Source organism: Arachis duranensis, chromosome 2 (genome assembly GCF_000817695.3).
Source record: "Arachis duranensis cultivar V14167 chromosome 2, aradu.V14167.gnm2.J7QH, whole genome shotgun sequence".
Lineage (NCBI taxonomy): Eukaryota > Viridiplantae > Streptophyta > Magnoliopsida > Fabales > Fabaceae > Arachis > Arachis duranensis.
The window spans coordinates 82,885,863-82,907,106 of NC_029773.3; the positions used below are offsets into that span (position 1 = coordinate 82,885,863).

Consider the following 21,244-nt stretch of genomic DNA (forward strand, 5'->3'; position numbering starts at 1 on the left):
GAATAGTGGAAGTGGAGAAGAGGAACATTCCACACTTGATTCACGTCTAACGTATGCAAAGTGGCAAACAACAACTTTGAATCCTATTCAAATTTAAATATTAATTCTAAGAACCTGCCTAGTCACTTCCACCAACATATCTTAGAAAAATGAAAATGCAAATATATAGATGTAGTTTTTTTATACATCCAATCTTAATTCAACACAACCTCTTCTAAAGTAGTATTAGAGTGTGAATGAAATATATAGAGAGAGATTATGTCTGTGAGAACCCTTGACCAAAAAAAAAATTTATTTTAGTTCTCAACAAATTTTGAACCAAACACTTTATTTTTAACTAAAATTAATTATTCGATTGATCTCTAATAATTAATTATGTCAATCGCTTAGGTCCTTTATTCTGTCAACTCTAACGAAAAACAAACTGGTCCCTAACAACTCTAACAGAGGACAAAATGATCACTGATTCTATCTGTTCGAAAACCACACTATTCTTTTCCAATTTTCATCATATCTCACATATTTCTAACATTCATACTCTCCTTCTTCACCTTTCACAATCTTCTTTTTCATATTTTTCTTCCTCCTCTTCAACTCCAAAATCAAGCCATGGTGTAACTGTCATGCGTGTCGCACCTACCTCAACATGTCATGAACCACACACTTTCTAAATCTCTGTGATTGGTACACCCACCTCCTTCGTACTTGACCCACCACAAGCATCCACCTCCAACCCCCGACAACATCCACCACATCCTCAAGACCAAGTTCCACAACTACTCCAAGAGCACACATTTCTCTACTCTCCGACAAGCAATATAGATTGTTGGACATTAGGACATCATCAGAAGATTCTCCTTCGACATCATATGCAAATTCTCATTTGGAATGGACTCCGATTATTTCATTCCTTCTTTCTCGGAGTCCAAACTGGCAGACAGCTTTGACCTCGCATCTAAGCTATCAGTACAACAAGCAATGTTGTCGTTGACTCTCATATGGAAACTGAAACGATTACTGAATATTGGTTCGGAGAAGAAGCTGAAAGAAGTGTTCAAAGTGGTGGACAATGTGGTCATGGAGATAATAGGGCAGAGGAGGAGGGATATGGCAACGACGATGATGGGTCTTAACAAATCAGACTTGCTGTCTAGATTCATGGGATCCATCGAAAACGACAAATACTTGAGCGACATAGTCATTAGTTTCCTAAGTATGAATTGGTTGAGAACAAGTTGAGAATCTTTTTTCTTGTGAACAATGAAGTTACAGAGTGTGCATTGTGTAGCTTGAAATTACAGTGTTAGATTGTTAAGGTTATGCGAGATATGATGGAAATTGGGAGAGAACAATGTCGTTTTCAAACAGAGGGGGCCAGGGACCATTTTATCCCCTGTTAGAGTTGTTAGAGACTATTTTGTCCTCCGTTAGAGTTGGCAGAGTAAAGGACCTAAGTGACTGACAAAATTAATTATTAAAGACCAATCGAGTAATTAATTTTAATTGGAGACCAAAGTATCTGGTCCGAAATTCTTTGAGGACCAAAATGGGTAAATACTCCAAAAAAAAGTTGCGAGAATCGAACCGATCAAATGACTGATTCAATGATTTAATTATTTGACCGGAATCGAACTGTATTTGAATCAATTTAATTAAATATAAAATAAAATTATTAAAAATTGAATATATAATTTTAAATATTTCAAATTTGAGACAAATTTAAGACAAAAAAATACTTTAAATTTGGATGATAACTATAATGAAATTTGAGCAGATTGCACCTACTAACCAAAATCCTAAAAGTTTAATGAATTAGAGGGATAATAACTATAACCGAAATAAGAATTGTTTACTTAAATGGCTCGGATTATAAACATGAATGTTCTTCAGAAATAAGTTTCGAATATTTTTTTTTGAAGTAAAAGGAGTTCAATACAACGAGATGGAGCAAAGAAAAAGAAACAACAACTTACAACTCCAAAAGTAACGAAAAAATAACCCCTAATTATCTCCGGCAATGCCATCAAGTCATCAACAACCAAAGGGTTCACCACTAAACCACTCATCAAAGCTTGTAAAATATATGTTAATAATGTCTGCCACACTTGAACCGTGACTGTTGAAGATTCTATCATTTCTTTCTAATCAAATTGTCCAAATGACGGCAAACAACTAAACACACCATACCTGCCAAGTGAGCTCACACCCAACGAACAGGTGAAAAGACGTTTCAACAAATACACACATATGATCATTCTGGTCAATAACACTAAATCTACATAGTCTTTCCTTTGTATTCACCCTGCCAACCAACACAAACCAAGTAAATAACTCAACCCTTGGTGGGACAAATCCTCGTCAAATAGTACTAGTGAAGCTATAGATTGTTATATCCTTCGATAGTACTTTTGCCTGCAACACCTGCATAACTGAGTTAGTTGAGTAAATACCTTTTTTTATCAAATTTCTAAACCACTCTATCCTCTCTCTTAGTTGTTAGTTTAACTGATTGTAGAACCTCATGAAACTGGTTTACTATTTTCAACTCCCATTGAAATAATTCTCTCCACCATTGAAAATTCCAAATCCACTCTAACCCATCCCAGAATCCACAATCCCCTATAACATATCCCCTATAACAAATGGATCTCCTTGTCGCAGACCCTTTCCATTTTGAAGGGATTAAAAGGAGACCCATTTATGAGTACTGACATAGACGGCGAGCATATACTCTCTGATCCACTTCCGCCACCTATAGCCAAACCCTATTTTCTGCAACACAATATCCACAAAGCTCTACATAACTCTATCATAAGCCTTTTGAAAACCCAGTTTAATTATCACTGAGCTCTGTTTCCTCGACTTCAACCACTGCACAGTTTCACATGCAATCAACGCCCCATCATGTATTTCCATGCCCTGCACAAAAGTACTCTGCATTTCTCCTACTAAACCTGGCATTACCTTCCGCATCCTCGGAACAAGCACCTTTGAAATAGCCTTATATACACAACCCACCATACTAATCGGCCGAAGGTCCTTTATCTCTTTTGCTGTAACAAACTTTCGCACCAAAGCCACCCAAATAACATTCGAATCCCTAGGTACTACAAATGACTGGAAAAATCCCATCACCGCTTCAGTGAACTCCCCTCCAATGTCCTCCCAACACTTCTTAATGAAATATATATTATATCCACCACTACCTGATGCCTTAGTTGATTCACAATCCCAAAATGCCTCATTTATTTCTTCAATAGATGGCATCAACTCCAACTATGTAGCCTCCTCCTTATTTAGCCGATTTACCAGCCCATCACGGAAGCCTATATTAGGCGAGTTCTCCTGGTGATATAGATCCTTATAGAAATCTCTAATAGCAACCTTAATCCTAGCTTAATTCATGACTAATCTCCCAAGAATCATTAATGCATCAATCTGATTATTTCTCTTTTGAGCTGAGGCTAAATTGTGAAAATATCGAGTGTTTTTATCCATCTCTTTTGCATTCTTGGGTTGTGACATTTGCTTCTAGTGTAACTCTTTTCTAACATACCATTTCTTACAAGAGCTCACCAGCGCCTTCCTTCTTGATTCCATGGTTCCATCATCCATCCCTCTACTAACCATACCATTTACTCTCTTGATCTCCTCCTCAATCTTCTTGATCTTCATATCCAATTTACGAAAATTCACCTTATGCCATCTACCCAGGGGACCTATCAAAGCCTTCAACTTGTCAACGAATTGCACTTCACCTAAATTCCTCCATTCCTCCTTCACCATTCTAAAAAATCCCTCATGAGTAAACCAAGAATCCAAGATTCGAAATGGTCTCGACCCCCCTCCCAACCTTGTGATATCCACCATCATTGGACAATGGTCTGATAATTCTCTTGGACCTCCTCGTAATCTTGTTTCATGAAACTCTTCCAACTATTCCGAACTAACCAGGACCCTATCAATGCGACTACAAGACCGACCCCTGAACCATGTGAACATACGATCAGTTAGAGCAAGGTTCACTAATTCCGTATCTTGAATCCATGATCTAAACTTTGCTACAGACACTGTCAATGTAGTAGCTCCTTTCCTCTCTTCCACCAGAACAACCTCGTTAAAGTCCCTCATATAATAAAAAGGAACTTGATATACACTATATAAGAAACTCAGCTCTTCCCATACAATAAGCTTCTCCTCTCTATCATGCGCCCCATACACTAAGCAAAAAGTACAAACAAAATTACTTTTTAACAATACTCCATCCACTTACAACCATCTCCCCCCTTTTATAACAGGTGCTCATTTTAAACACCATTTCATCCTACATCAATAATAACCCACTAGAAACACCTTCCGACCCTACAAACTCCTATCCTACCACATCATTTTTCCAAAGTTGTACTACATCAAACTTAGTTACTACTTCCTTCTTTGTCTCTATCAAACCTAATATATGCAATTTAAACTTCCTTCTAAAATTCTTCACTATACTCTATTTTTCAACTCTCCCTAAACCCCTAACATTCCAAGAGCTAAAATTCTTCTTGCCATCTCTTTCTTATTGCTTGCTTTTTCTTCAGTGCAATTGCCTCATTCTGCTCTTGAAGTATAGCCATAATGTCGTCTTCCTCATTATACTGAATAGCGTCAGACACTACTACCAACTCCCGCGCTTTCTTGTTTTCCTGCATTTCATCAACCTATTTAGTTCTGGAAGTTTCAGTTCTAGCTTCACTATTTTCATATATTCTTGCATTTCCAAGTCCTCTGAATTCCCTCCAGTCTCATCATGCTTGACCTCTAACGTTTCTAATGTTACTTTTACCTCACCAGCATCTGAACCATCATCTGTTTTGTCCTTTGTCAAATATATTTTGCCCAAACAACCACCTTCACAACTTACCGACATATATGCCCTATACCTTATAGTATTACGTCTGCCTCCGGAACTACTCCCTTTTAACTTAATAAGATTCGAATTCGGCCTACCCTCCATTCTTCCAATCTCCAACCTTTCACGGCACCAATCTTCCTTGTGTCTTTCATCAACACCACCATAATCTTCATACCCAGGAATAATTCCAACTGCAATCCGGTCTTCCACCGCATCGCCACCTGTCCGCATTGGTGTCTCTGCATCAGACCCATTCCCCATCCCTTCTCCTCCATTTAGCTTTATGTCCCCAGCAAGCCTCTCGGACCGCACACCGACGCCACTCTTGCATCATGCGCCCACTACTGGTCGTCCCTCCCATGCATTGTAACAACCTAGAATGGACGCTGGCCCCATTGCCACCATCATCCTGGCTCGCCCTACCTTCCTTCGTTCTCCAACATACGGATTTGCTCTCTCCTGCTTCCAGCGCAAGTTTGACTAGCCCCTTCATCCGAGTTGCCACCTCTGCGATCCGATCGGCCCTTCCCATCGCCAAAGCTGACTGCACCGCCGTAAAGGTTCACCCCAACATCGCATCACGTTTCCACCGCCACACCTCCTTTAGCCATCGTCGTGTGAGTCTGCTGCTCCAGGATTCCCCTAACCCATTCCACAACATGTCCAGCCTCAGGTCCAGCATGTGGGTCGTGTTGTGTGAGGCCCATTTGACCCTCCTTACCCTCCTTAGTTTTCATGCCAAAGGAATAGCCCCAATGTGATTAGTAACATCATTGGGCTTCCTAGCAACCAAACCCCTCTTATTATTACTAGTAATTTTCACTCTATCTGCCAACCGATCCCTATCATAATCCCATGATACAGTTCTATTCGAATTATCCTCTGTATTTTTAGCAGGGGATTCCACTAAATCAGCCTTCAGTATATCAGAATTGGTTGACCTGATTCTTGTACTTACTGTTTTTGTATTAAAAAAATTGTTCCTCCATTCATTCAAATCTTCAAGTTGAATTACTCCTCTATCCTTCCGTTGGTCTTTCTCTATAACTGCCATCACTATCAACTCCGCCGCGGCATCCCAATCCAACAACCGTGTATTACTTCCAGTACCACCATTGTTATTGTGTCCAATAGCATATTCTCCTCTCATAATAAGCCCACTATTTAATCCCAAATCATTCGCCGAGCTATAAGTTTCAGTCCCCACCTCCTTCACGAACACATCGAATTTGCTCATGCCTATAGTAATGTGTATCCATTCATGAATGACATCAAACATACATGTATCAATTTGCACTCGTCCAACACTAAATGACATACATGATTTGGTTATATCATCACACTTCACCACCTCACCTATAGTCCACCAATCGTATGGAACGTTTCTTCTGACCAAGCATGTAGCGGTACACCGAAGCACTCAAGCCACACCCTTCTAGTTTCCAGCGTTCATTCTCCTCCCACTTCCATACGCTATGGAACATCTTCAACAGACCATCTCTATTAAATGTAAGCGCCTGTTCCATACTTTGGACACTTTCAAAGGTCAGCAAAGCTTTGTACACCCCCATCTCACAAATCTTTATTACCTGAGGCCAGTTCTGTCAAACTGTTGCGTTCAACATGCAAAAGTCAATAGTGGTTGTCGTACCCCGAACAATACTCATCTACAACCAGCTCAAATTATTCTGTGCCATCGAGATTGCAAGCTTCTTTTTCCATCCATTCCCATAAGGATCCTTAGCTGTTTCCTGTTCTTCCTTGATTCCAAGTGTTCCCCTCCCTGAACCAGATTTTCCCACGTTCAACTACCTCATCATCTGCACGCTTCTTCGTAACTTCCACAACCACCATTTGCTTCTGTTGAAGATTATCCCTTCTAATATTTTGCCTCTCCCACAAAGATCACACTTCCTCTTACTTGCATTCTATTCATCTCTGATATGGCTTTCAGAGCTTCTTCTTTTGTGGTGTACCTTATAAAAGTAAAAAGATATATCACACCATTTCTCCTCTTCCGTGATAGGTATATATCACTGATCCGCCCCATCCAAGAAAACATGCTATATAATTCATGCTTTAATATATCAATTGGTAATCTGTCCACAAAAATGGTAAAGAATTCCTGTTCCAAACGAAGATACTCTTCTCGATTATAAATTCTGGAATCCTTACCTTGAGGTTGTGATTGCCTATCCCCACCCCGCCCAATGCTTCTCCACCTCGCTCTCTCTCTCTCTCTCTCATTGTAACAATATCCTTAATTGCATTTGTTTTCAAATATTGCATTTGTTTTTTGTTTTAGAGAGACAATACCATAAATGATGCTTTCTTTGTATGCAGACAGCCGAAGCAAAGAGAGCGCCAATTAATCTGCAAAGAAAAATCAAAGAGCTTGAAGCACAATTGAATGAGGCGGAGGATGTTATAACAGATCTTAAGATAGAGTTGAAACAAATATACCATGAGTTGGAGAAGACAAAGAATAGTCAGAAAATCAACAATAATCAACTCTATTAACTCAAAACAAAAATAGATTCATGTTAACTCAGAACAAACACATATCCTTGTTAACTCAGAATAAAAGGAGTCCCTGTTAACTCAAAACAAAATTAGACCCTTGCTAATTCACAAAATTAACAACAATCAACAATTAACTAAGAAAATTAACAAGCAACAAAAATAAAATTAACTCAGATAGAAAAATGAGAAAATATTTAGCTTAGAAAAATGATTCAAAGAAGAAGTGAACCAAAGGCGAAGAGAGTGAGCTTACAAAGGGAGAGATGCTAATGAGAGAACAAACCATCGCAACACCGAAAAGAGGATGACGACGGCGGAGAAACGAAGAGTGCCGACGAGAAAACGAACGTGTTTCTGTGGGTTCTTTGCACATGAGCGATGGCAACCTGAGAAGTGGGAGGCTCAGTTGAGGCTAGTCCGGCAGCGATGGCACCCTTTGGGCGACGGGAGTAACTCGGTGATGGAGAAGGTAGAGGTGAGCAGCTGCTAGGGATAGGTTAAGTGAAGTTTCTCTTCTCTGATGTGGGAGATGGGTGAGACTGTGAGATGGGACCTTTCTAGCTTTCTGCTCTCTTTTTTGTTTAAAAATTGAAATGTCGCCATTTTGGCATAGATAATTTTTAAAAAAAATTCAAACCAATGACCTCTAAAAAAGGGCCGATTTTGACAGTTCATAGGTTAACTGTCGATTCAGCTAGTTCTTTTGTCGATTTTTTGCAAGGCAGTTCTTCACATCAACTGAACTGGCTAGAGAACTGGTTCCGATTAATTTGATCGAACTAGTCGATCCGATTCAATTTTTAGAACATTGTGTCATACAATTTTTTTCTCTCTAATTTTTATTATTTAATTTTAAAACAATATTTTGAAAATCAGATCAGATCAGCCGGTTGAACCAGTTAAACCATGAACCAAGAAGTTATATGGTTCGATTTATACATCATAACCGCTAATATAAAATCGGTCTTTAAATCATTAAACCACTCAGAAACCAATCGATTAGACTAATTCTCTCTCTCTCTCTCTCTCTCTCGTTCCCTCCTTTAACCTCCTCTATTTCTTAGCCCCTCTCGTCTCCTTTCCTACTCCTCCTCTCTCACTCTCCCTTATTCCTTATCATGTTTTTTACTTACTATTTCAAACCTAATCTTACTTTTAGATTTCATATTTAATAATTCTTTGACGTGTTTTCTCCTCTTTTGTGGTATTTTTGATTTTCTCATGGGGCTTTTTTTACTGAAATGCGCATGAAAAAATCTTTAATTTCTAAAATACGCACGGTTTGAACTTCCTCCTCAAATACGCACAGCCATTTTGTAAGAGTCAGTCACGAAATGGTTCTAGGCACCATGTCAAGAATGGTGAGCACGAAATGGTGTATTGGGTCTGACACGGGCCACTTCTTCTACAGCAGGCAGGAAATGGGAGACCTCACCTATGACACACACGAAATGGACCAATTCAATGCAGACACACACGAAATGGGCCATTTTGCTTATGGCAGGCACGAAATGGTGATGCGGCAGTAAAGGCAGCAACTCCCAGCAGTGACAGTTCCCGTACGTGCATGCAGTGGGTAGTTTGGGAGGCAATTTATTGTAGTCTTGTGGCTGAAACAATATAAAAGGGGGTGAAGGGAAGGGGACTAATTTGTAGGGTGGGAAACAGGAGAGGAGTAGTGGGGTTTATTGTGTTGTTGTATTTAGCGTGGGGAAAAACTTTTTTTTGTGGTGGGAAAATATCTTTTTTAATTCATAAAAATGAGTAGTAGTGGAATGAATGTGGAAGAAAATCTTAATAGGTTGGATGAAATTCACATTTCTGCGCATTTACATGTGAAGGTGAGTTTTTTTATAAATTAATAAAAATTTGTTGATGACTATAACATTTGTTGTAAATTGAATAATTTTGTTTTCATGCTTTTCTATTTTAGCCGGCACGTGTGTTGACTCTGCACGGCACACTAGTCGACGTTTTTAGTACAGATGACGCAGATCCAAGTATGGAGATTAGGAGGCAGATGCTCGAACCGTATCTAGGAAGAGCCGGATTTTATTATGCATCTTTGATAAAGTGTTTTGAATACGACAACCCATTGATTAGCGCTCTTGTGGAAAGATGGCGTCCTGAGATCCACACATTCCACCTGCCATAGGGTGAGTGTACTGTTACTCTGGAGGATGTTGCCATGCAGTCGGGGTTACCAATTGACGGTGAGTTGGTTAGCGGCACTCTAAGGTCTAGGAGTAAGTTCCACCAGAGGTATATTTGGCAATGATGTGAGGAACTCCTTGGTCAAGTTCTCGATGGACATGTTGGGACCACGAAGTATAACATAAAATTGAAATGGCTCGGGAGTAGACTCCAACAGATGCCTCTTGACTCTCCCGAGGATGTCGTCATACGATATGCACGTTGTTACATTATGTATTTATTGGGTGGCATTTTACTTCTTAACAAAGCGAACAACACGGTTCATGTTCGCTATCTTCCTCTGTTGGCCAACTATGATGCCATTAGTACATATAGTTAAGGCAGTGCCGTTCTCTGTTGGTTGTATAGAGCCATGTGCCTAGCGACGGATTATAACATCGAGGGATTGTCTGGCTGTCATACATTGCTGATGTCTTGGATATACTTTAGGCTTCCTTTCTGGGCACCGGACGTGACGAGCCCATACACGTTTCTGTTAGCTACAAGGTAATATATTATGTCACATAACATCCATTTGGATGACTCCTGTGTTATTTCATGTGCTTCGAAATTTAAATGTGGTTACGTTCATCATGTTTCTTTATAGGTGGGCGGGTAAGAGAGGAAAGAATGACTATGCCGAGCAACACTTGCAAAGGCACCGTCTGAAGTTGGACACTCTGAAGGTGGATGAGGTAATTATTCTCGTTGTTTTTTATAGCATGATTTTGTTTTCTCTATGAGGATTCGTTTAACTTTTTTTGTGACATTTGGTTTTGGTAGTTTACGTGGATGTCGTACAGGGATGCACGTATTCTGTCGAGGGTGCCTGCGAAATTTCTTGGAGCCCCACATGGTGAGTTCTATACCGCAGTCGTCCCACTGATTTTGTTTCGGTGGATCGATATTGTTAACATCGATAGAGTGATGCGGCAATTCGATGGCAAACAAGGTCCGCCGAACCCTCCGCTAAACATCGACACCTTCCATCGCCAATCGGCTCACAACGACTATGGATGGTGGCCCATCCGCCTCCAGACATGGTTTGAAGTGTGGGCAAACTGACGGACTGTATCATACCGGCTACAGATTGATCGTGCAGATACCTTGCACCCCGGTCATGATTATTATAGGTGGTATTACGCAAAGACGAAGAGGTTTTGTCATCCCCGGATGTTTTGCACGATCCCCGAGCAGATGACATTCCGCATGGGGCACCGACAAAGTATGGGAAAGCCCCAGTAGTTCACCTACCCGCAGTTCCACACGACAAGAGGCGCCATCGTGCACGATGAGGCAGACATCATGCTAGCCAAGATGATGACAGTGGAGGAAAGGAGGGTAGAATAAGTGAGAATTGGAATTGTGGAGTCAGTTCTTCAGGAGAAGGGTTTTTATAGCCTAGCCGTTGTTCCAATTCGTATGTGGTACATACTGAATTCTCTCATTTTGTGTGCGGTACAATCGATATGTGGTGTTCATTTCGTGGTAGCCTAACCTGAGATGCTCCCCATCTCACCTCTGCCTTGCCCCCAATTCGTGTCTACCGTCCCTGATTTGGTCTGTCCATTTTGCTGCAGCCAAGCCTGAAATGGGGTCCCCATTTCGTGCCTGCCCTAAGTGACATGATCCTCCCATTTCGTGGCCACCATGCCAGAAATGGTGTGAAAACCCATTTCGTGCCCGCCATGCTAGTAATGGCCCTACACATTTTGAGAAATATTTCCACACATGCGCATTCTAGGAATTGAAGAATTTTCCATGCGCATTACAGTAAAAAAGCCTCCTCATGGTTGAGGTTGGTGTGTTGGTGTAAAACTCTTTACTTTTAGAAAAATGATCAGATCTGCTTGAAGAAAAAGAATAAATATTCTGTTGTATTACAATATATTTATGTAAATTTAGAAACAAATGAGACTCAAACTAAACTTGTTCTTGTTTGTACTCTTTAAAATTCTTTGTAATCGAATATTGCGCTTCCTCTCAATTTATAGTTCAATATAAAAGATTTTTTTCATATATAACTAATGTTTTTTATGTGATATATAAGTACAATTTGTCATATACTAGAATTCCATTTAAAAATTTGTCGCTGGTCAATAAATTACTGTATGCACGCAAAATTTTTTTGAATCAATAACACTTATTTAAACAAACTAATGATCTAAGCACTAGACCAATTCAAGTTGGTTACTATTTAACTTATTTATAATGATTTCTTGTTTTGTAAAAAAATTTGTCTCCTTTTTCCTGTTATATTGGGCCTAATTTTAGGCATATTTAAAGGTAATTGGATGTGAGCTTATTTCATTTTGGTCGGTTTATCATGACAGGTTTTTGTTTTGCTGCCTATTGGTTTTCATGATTTTTTTTTAGTTTAAAGAAAAAAGCACCCAGTGACCCAACACATTGTTTAATGTTTTAAATGTCAAATTCTTATTTGTCCAAAAAAAAAATTTGTCAAATCCTTTAAACAAACCAAAAATTGATCAAATTAGTCTTCTAAACATTTGTTAAGAATAATAAATAAATGTTAACAAAAGATTCATTTGCTTATATAAGACTTTCTCATCTTCAATTTGATTTGGGAAAGATATCACTATCATGTTGATGCAAATTAAATGTAATTATTATTAATTAATTGTTTCAATAATGAAAAGTGCTAACAACATGAATAACGGGCTAGGTTTCAAATTTACTAACCATTCAATTTCTTTTTTATTCTAAATCCATTACTTTTACCTAATTTTACTACCCTAATTACACCTCTTCTAACTTAAACCTCCTTTTCATCATACCAGCCATCCGCCATCTATCCCAGCATGCAGCCCTCCTCTCCGGCGAGGAAGCTCCCCAGTGCCACCGTCTCCCGTCGTCACCAATCCCGAGTGCAAGTGAGCCATTTCATATTAAGAACAAACATCTCATTTGCATGAAGAACAAATATTCCATTTGCATTAAGAACAAACATCTCATTTATAAGAAAAATAAACATGCGCATGTTTATAAAATTTTCACTGCATACCTTGTCATCACGTTGGTGTCGTGAATCGCAGTGACGACGGGAACACAAGTTCTTGAAAAACACATAGCTATAACTGCACGGGATACGGAAACAACGGCGTTCTCGGAAAGAAAGGTACCTCACTACAAAGTTGGGTTGCTTGCAGCGGCGCGATAGAGGCACAACGAGGCTGGGTTGCCTGCATCGACAAGCGGGATGAATGCGCGACGAGACTAGGCTGCGTGCGGCAGTTGGGGAGGCATGACAAGGCTGGACTGCGATCGGCGGTTACGAACACATGAGTAAGTCGGAACACATGCAGTGACTCGCAAGAGACGGCAGGACCGAGATTGTAGGGAGTAAGACTGTAGGAGTGGGATGCAGTATAAAAAAAATGTTTGTGGTTATTGAAAGTCAAATTTAAATAAAAAATTATACCTAATTAATTTAAATTTTAAATTTTAAAATTAAAATTAACTTTTATTTTTAACCTATTCTTACGTGTTTAAAAAAATGTTATTCTTCTGTACTTTTTCTATAATCATTTTTTTTGGTGACTTTCTCTATAATCGTTTGATAATGCATTTAGTAATATCTATCAAATAAATTCAGCCATTCTGTCCAAAACACCAATAAAACAAAATCCTAACAACAAATGAGATTCTACCCGTTTTCAATCATTATTTAGTTCTTCTCTTCCTTATTCTATATTTCTTAAATTAAATTTGTATATATCTATTTAATTATTTACATAAAAATAATACAAAATTTTAGATGGAAAAAAAGATTTATAGAAAATTAGTCATAATCTTAGTTCACTAGTAAATAAATATATATACACATCATATAAAACAAAAACCCAATAGAAATATCTTATCTTATTCTTTATTGAAAAATTTAAGTACAAGTAAAAATAATTTCAGAAGATGAAATAATAAAAAGGGTAAAAAACTTTAATAAGCCAAGTTAAGAATCATGTAACGTAAATACGTCAAAGCGAAAATCGTTTCAGCAATAAGCCAAATCATATTTTTATATAATTCGAACCATGCTGGTTCGAATTCCATTTCTACATAATTCGAACCAACTTGGTTCGAATTATACACAAACACATGCATACACGTAATTCGAACCAGCTTGGTTCGAATTACACATAAACACACGCACACACTAATTCGAACCAGCTTGGTTCGAATTACACACAGTAATTCATGGTATAATTCGAATTATGCTGTTAAAAAATTAATAATTTATTTAAAAAATTTTATTAAAAAAATTAATAATTTAAAAATTAAAAAATATATATTTTTATTTCATACGTTAAAAAAAGCTAACAAAATATTTAATTACGAGACTTCTTTAAAATATTAATGAGCTATCAATTCGAATTCCATACAATACTTTTCTGTCCATTTTAATAGTTCATGAATATTTTTTAATAAATTTTTTTAATAAATTTTTTTAAATTATAGTACAAAAAATATTTTATCCTATGCAAAACAATTTAAAAAAATGGCTTAAAAAATGTTAGGAGTACTATAAAAATTTGTAATGTTAAATTTAGAAATTAAAAAAAATATTTTATTTCATCCAAAATAATTAAAAAATATATTTTATTCTATACAAAATAATTTTAAAAAATGGCTTAAAAGATGTTATAAGTACTATAAAAGTTTGTAATATTCTAGTGATTTAGGTAAATACATGATAAAAATATTTTTTCTTTAATTTATAAATTATTAGTGACTATGTGGAGTATTTCTTATAACACGTTAAAGAAAAAATTGAGGAAGGGACTAATTTAGTACACGACATTAAAGAAATACTCCATATAGTCACTAATAATTTAGAAATTAAAGAAAAAATATTTTTATCATGTATTTACCTAAATCACTAGAATATTACAAACTTTTATAGTACTTATAAGTTATAACATCTTTTAAGTAGTACATGGATGTATTTACCTAAGTTATTAGAACATTACAAATTTGTATAGTAGTCCTAATATTTTTTAAGCCATTTTTTTAAATTGTTTTGCATAGCATAAAATATTTTTTGTAGTATAATTTAAAAAAAATTATTAAAAAAATTTATTAAGAAATGTTCATGAGCTATTAAAAATGAACAGAAAAGTATTGTATGGAATTCGAATTGATAGCTCATTAATATTTTAAAGAAGTCTCGTAATTAATATTTTGTTAGCTTTTTTTAACGTATGAAATAAAAATATATATTTTTTTAATTTTTAAATTATTAATTTTTTTAATAAAATTTTTTAAATAAATTATTAATTTTTTAACAGCATAATTCGAATTATACCATGACTGTGTGTAATTCGAACCAAGCTGGTTCGAATTAGTGTATGCGTGTGTTTGTGTGTAATTCGAACCAAGCTGGTTCGAATTACGTGTATGCATGTGTTTGTGTATAATTCGAACCAAGCTGGTTCGAATTATGTAGAAATGGAATTCGAACCAGCATGGTTCGAATTATATAAAAATATGATTTGGTTTATTGCTGAAACGATTTTTGCTTTGGCGTATTTACGTTACATGATTCTTGACTTGGCTTATTAAGGTTTTTTACCCTAATAAAAAATTTAAAAAGTTATAAAAAATTAAAATAAAGATATCAATTGTTAAATAGTTCTATTTTCATTGTTAAAAAAAAGACTAATATGACATCATGTAAGATTGTTATTATAGTATTCTTCTTTTATATATCAACTTTTTTAATGGTTTTGAAGAAAGGATCTTAATAACTAATGGAAGAAAAGTGAATGTTATAGTGACTATAACTTTGTTTCTGAGTTATTAAAAAAGATAAATAAATAATATTTAATAAATTTTAAATATTTTATTTTTTATTTTAAATATTTTATTTTTTAGTTTAAAAAAAAATTAGACAAATTAAGTACCATAGAACTCACAATAGCAATTTTCTCTTTCCATCTCTATCAATCCAAAGTCAACTTAAATCCTATTACAAGTCAACACCCTTAAGCGCTTAAGAAAAAGTATTATGGCAGGTTCCCAACTTCCAACAACAACCACTGTCACAAGAAATGGTGATAGCTCAGGTAAAAAACGGTGAAAGGATCTTGGTTGTTATTAACATCCTTAAATTTTTTAAGTATTTGCCATTAAAATAAAGTAAGAGCATAGAACAGCTAGTTATGACAGCACAATTCAAACGCCTTTTGTGTCCCAATTCTAATAAATCTAAAAGGTCCCAATCCATCACCACCACCAGATGCACCATCACTGAATCATTGTTCAATCATATATATTATACCCCATCATAAATCTGAAGTTGATTTTTTTGTTTTCAGTTGATATATGCTTTTTTCTTTCTTTTTTGAATACCCTTTGGATCAAAGTTTGAGACTTTACCACCATGCAGAGGTGGAAGTGGAGCAATAGCGGCAGAAAGAAAACCCCTTATTTTCCACTGCTTGTGCTGTTCTTGGTGGCGTTCATAGCTTTCTCAACACTTCACAGTGAGCACAGCATTCACCAAATCCATGAGAACCCAGATCATGCTCGTATTCATCAAGAAGAACATGTTTCAGTTACTTATGTCAAACCCAACCTTCTCAATCGAGCTTCAGGTGTGGTTTTTCTTATGTTCAAAGTAGAGAACCTTTCTGGGTTTAGTTAAAGTTTTGAACTTTGTGACTTTGATTTGTGCTTTGTCTCTGACTTGTTGAGATGGGTTTATGTGGGTTTTGTTGGAGGATAGAGGTTTTGGATAGATTCAGTAGATGCAACTCCACAGTAGAGTATAGTGGCAGGAAAATTGCTTGCCTTGGTAGTGGCGGCGGCGGTGGTTCTCGGGGTTTCAGCGGCCACCGGAGTTTGGAGACGGAAAAATGTGATGTATTCTCGGGAAAATGGGTGTTTGATAATGGTTCATATCCATTGTACAATGAGGCAGATTGCCCTTATATGTCTGACCAATTGGCATGTCATAAGCATGGAAGGAATGATTTGGGTTATCAGCATTGGAGATGGCAACCTCATAACTGCAATTTGAAGAGGTGCCTTTCCTTCTGAGCTCTTCTTACTTATTTCTTGTGAGTTATTTAAAAGAAAGGCTATCTGGCATGATACTAAATTGCCAAAATGTGTTTTATCACTTATTCTCTGTGAGCATAGTTAGGCTTTTATAATGAAACATCATGGGGTCATCTAATCTCTGTGACCAACCACATCCATCTAATGGTATAAGACTTTGTTGTTGTTGTTGTTAAGCATAGTTAGATTTTGTGCGACTGAGTCCAGTTGCGGTTGTTGGGATTGTATGTGTTAAAGTGTAGATTTCTTGTGTTTGCAACTTGAATTCGAGTCTTTTTGCAGTTGGTAATAGCCGAAATGTGGTGATGTTGTAGTCAAGTTATGTGAATGGAAGACACACCGAAATTGGCGTTGCAGTCAACCACAACCACAATATTGCTGCAGCATCTGCACTCTGCAGTTTACAACCATTTAGGGGTTGTTTGTCACTTGTAAGTTGGGTTTTGGAGGGAAGCGGAGGGTGAAGGGAAGACTTGTGTAAGTAAAGTTTACACCTCAAGCCCTCCATTTCTCTTCCCTTCCCCCTTCAAACTCCAAAATCACAAACACCCCTCAGTGACATGGCTTGGGATCAAATTTTCTATTAGAAAAAGGGAGAGCTTGAATGACAAAATTCAGAGTTTAGTATAATTATTTTGTGAAATTGATCTATGACCAAAACTGAATTTCGTTGAGTTCAAGTGGCATAGAAGTTGTTCTTGTGGAGTTAAGAGTTGCAATAATTATCTTTTTCTTTTTTCTAATTGTTCTCTCTCCCAATTGCATTAATTATGCAACACCAAAAATGCCAAAATGGGTTGCTATAGAAATTTGAGATAATAATAATAGTAATAAATTTTGACTTTTACCAAATAATAATAATAATGTTTGTCACAAAGTAGATTCTCTTCACTAGTCTTGATTTATTTATTTATTTTTGTTCAAAGCAGGTTTGATGTGAAAGAGATGTGGGAGAAGTTAAGAAATAAAAGGCTAATGTTTGTTGGAGATTCACTAAACAGAGGGCAATGGATATCAATGGTATGCTTGTTACAATCAGTTATCCCTGCAGATAAGAGATCAATGTCACCAAATGCCCATCTTACCATATTCCGAGCAGAGGTAAAGTAGGAACCCCAAACTGGAAACTGCTGTATAATGCTTTCTAATGTAGTTTCTTGTACAGTTGTACCATATATGCCTTCTTCCATTTTCTCACACTCAGTTTCTGCTTGCATTTGGTTATGTCTTGAGACAGATGATGGGGACAAAAGTTATGAGATATATAATCATTTATGTACCTCTACCTAAAAAGTTTAATCTTTTTATAATAAGTGGTTTCGTACTGCTATCAAAGCTTTTATTGCTGAAAGGTCTAGAACTCAATTCTTGTTGACTCCCAAAAGAACGAATGTTAGCATAAGGCAACATATGTCTAGGAATCATTTTAAAGATAATTTCTATACTTCCTATATAGATGAACACAAGAGACATGTTTTCTATACTTCCTATTTAGGCTTTTGATTTCCTTAGGATTTCTGTTGATGGGGTTTTCACTTGTTAAAAATATTGATATCATGTGTGCTACTTTCCAAAGGTCTCATTACATGTAAACTTCTAATTTTTGTGACAATTTTCAGGAGTACAATGCAACTGTTGAATTCCTTTGGGCTCCTCTTCTTGTTGAATCTAATTCTGATGATCCAGTAAATCACAGACTAGATGAACGCATAATTCGTCCCGATACTGTTCTTAAGCACGCATCAAAGTGGGAGCATGCTGATATACTAGTGTTCAACACATACTTGTGGTGGAGACAAGGACCAGTCAAGCTATTGTCTGTATCAGTTCATCGCAATACAAATGGAATTTTTGCCGAACATTTGTCTCCTCGGATGATTCTCATAGTATCTTGTGATTTGTACTTGTGCAGATGGACCGACGAAGAAAATGGAGCTTGTGAACAATTGGATGGGCGAGAAGCGATGGAGTTGGCCATGGGAGCTTGGGCTGATTGGGTATCTACTAAAGTTGATCCTCTCAAGAAGCGTGTCTTTTTTGTGACCATGTCCCCAACACATCTATGGTAAGCACCCAATTTAGATTTTACACGATCCTTTTTTCGGAGGAACTACTTTTGCTTGTTGGTGTCCATTCTTGGGCATGAGCCTTTAGCCACAAAGTTTGTGCTAATTCTTTATTTGAATGACATATTAGCTAGGGAAGGTTCTTTCATGAACACGATTTTAATGCATCATCGCTTGGCACGCTCACAACAAAAGTGGATCCCTTGAACTTTTCAAGATGCTTACACTTTTCGTGGACCCAATCAACTTTTGTCTGAGTGCGCCAAGAATGATGTATTATACTTGTGTTAAGGGACAAAATGTTGCATTCTTAGAAGTTTTGGCTGAATTGTTTTGATGACTCTCATTTTTCTGTTATTATGATATTCCAAAGGACACTATCATTGCCTGTCTCTAAGCTAGAGTTTTAACTGATAACTCGCACTGGCTCATGTCAAGCTCATTTCCATGATAATATGCACTTCTGTTGAAATTGGTACAGTTAAAAATTCTTACTATCATGGCTAATACATGAGAGAACTTGTTTCGGTGTCATGCTAGCAAAACGGTTAAGGAAAATTGCTTCATAGAGAGAGAATCATCCCATTTCTTATCAATGGTGTTATAATTCTATTACACAACATAGTTCATAAAATTGTTTCTTGAAGTCTTGTCTCCGGTGGAATCTCGGATGGTCTAATAGGATTGCCTCTATTAGGTGGATACTTGTGGTTTCGACTGAAACTAAAATTGTTTCTTGATTGTCACACTTTGTGCATAGCACTTTATCATCAATTTACACAATCAGAGTATGTAATGTACTAATGCTGTATATTTTCCCACCGAAACCGAACACTATCTCATTCAGGAGCCGAGAGTGGAAACCGGGAAGCGAGGGAAACTGTTATGGAGAGAAGGATCCCATTGATTTTGAAGGCTACTGGGGAAGTGGTTCTGATTTACCTACAATGCACTCAGTGGAGAAGATCCTAAGCAATTTAAGTTCAAAAGTTTCTGTCATTAACATCACTCAACTATCTGAGTATCGAAAGGACGGCCACCCTTCCATTTTCCGCAAGTTCTGGGAGCCCCTTCGACCCGAAAAGTTGGCGAATCCTCCGTCTTATTCCGATTGCATACATTGGTGCTTACCAGGGGTGCCTGATGTGTGGAATGAGTTGCTATTCCATTTTTTATGAATGGTTTTGCTAACAAATATCCAAAGGATACTTGTTAAGGAATTGAAAAGAAGCAAGATTTATTTTTATTGTGATTCTCACTTCTATTCCATAAAGCAAAACCTTATATGAAAGGAATAGTACTCGATTTTCTTGGTCGGCTATGGCCGGCCGTCGGCATCTCGGAGAGGATGATGCTGCTAATGTGGAAGTGCTTCTGATAAGTGAAGAGAATCTAGAAAGTCAAGGGATCTTAATGCTCATGTTCCATGGTAAAATCTGGTTTCATATAGAAAATTGGCAGGGTATAAGATTGCTTATTTTATTTCTTTTGAATGCAATTTTTTTCTTCTTTTTTTCCACTCATATATCATCTGTTGCATGTTGTTGGCTTATCATAAATTTTCTTGCACTTTAGAGAAATAGATGTGAAAATAATCAATGTCAGATTTTAAGACTTTTGTCTTAAAGGAGAAGCTGTTCACCTAAAGAAAATCATGTTTGGACAAAAACTTGAAAATAGATTATAATTGAAACTCATAATTTTAAGTTGACAAATAGCTTTTATGTACAATGTGTTAAAATTTCTGATTATAACAAAAGCTGGTTATTTTAGAATTATAATGGTTTTACCAATTTGACTTAATTAAATAATTATTTTGAACTTTTTTTTTTTTGTAAGTATACTATTTAAAAATATTTTTTCTTATATTAAAAAAAGATTACCTTAAAACTAATTTTTAACTAAAGTATTCAAATATAAATTAAGTGATTATTAAAATGATTTAATTTTAATATTCTCAATTTAGGGTTTAAAATTTAGGATTTGTCAATGATGTGCAATTCAAGGGAAGCAGCTTATTTTGGTTCAATTTAAGAAAAATATGGAAAAAATATTTTATTTATTTGGTTTCTTTTTTTGTCAAATTCTTAAAGCAAAATGTACCAAAAAAGAAGACAAAAACAAAATATTGTTTATATTTTTGTCCCATTCAGGCCTAATAATACTAGCCCAGATAGCAAAAGTTCTGAAATGGGCTATTTAAAAAACATGGATTTGCCTTCATTCTGGCCCACCCAATTATAATATGATTAAGCTATATATAAGATGAATCAAATTTTGTTATGATTAGTTTGGATAAGTTTATAAGTAATTTTTTTTAATTTTTAACTTATGAAAAATTACAGTATTAATATTAAGTGTAATTTTTAAAATTAAATTGTAATTTTTTGAAAAGTTATTTAAGTGTTTATGAAAAAATAAAAAAAAAGATTTTTTTTATAATAATTATTTTATCATTTTTTTTAAATAAAAATTTTTAAAACTA

The 21,244-nt window shown here is 36.2% G+C and overlaps 1 protein-coding gene across 2 annotated transcripts; it reads left to right on the plus strand.

Annotated features, from left to right (window-relative positions):
• The first annotated feature begins 15,571 nt into the window (after positions 1 to 15,571).
• Positions 15,572 to 20,284, plus strand: LOC107475378 (protein trichome birefringence-like 35). 2 transcript variants are annotated; one of them, XM_016095009.3, is made up of 7 exons: positions 15,572 to 15,696; positions 16,020 to 16,227; positions 16,359 to 16,656; positions 17,623 to 17,794; positions 18,313 to 18,509; positions 18,606 to 18,758; positions 19,607 to 20,284. In XM_016095009.3, the coding sequence occupies exons 1-7, from the start codon at positions 15,682 to 15,684 to the stop codon at positions 19,935 to 19,937; spliced, it is 1,374 nt and encodes a 457-aa protein (XP_015950495.1). In that variant the 5' UTR covers positions 15,572 to 15,681; the 3' UTR covers positions 19,938 to 20,284. The 2 variants fall into 2 exon arrangements, with proteins under 2 accessions (XP_015950495.1, XP_015950494.1); XM_016095008.3 differs by having other exon boundaries at positions 15,604 to 15,696; positions 16,003 to 16,227.
• The last annotated feature ends 960 nt before the right edge of the window (positions 20,285 to 21,244 follow it).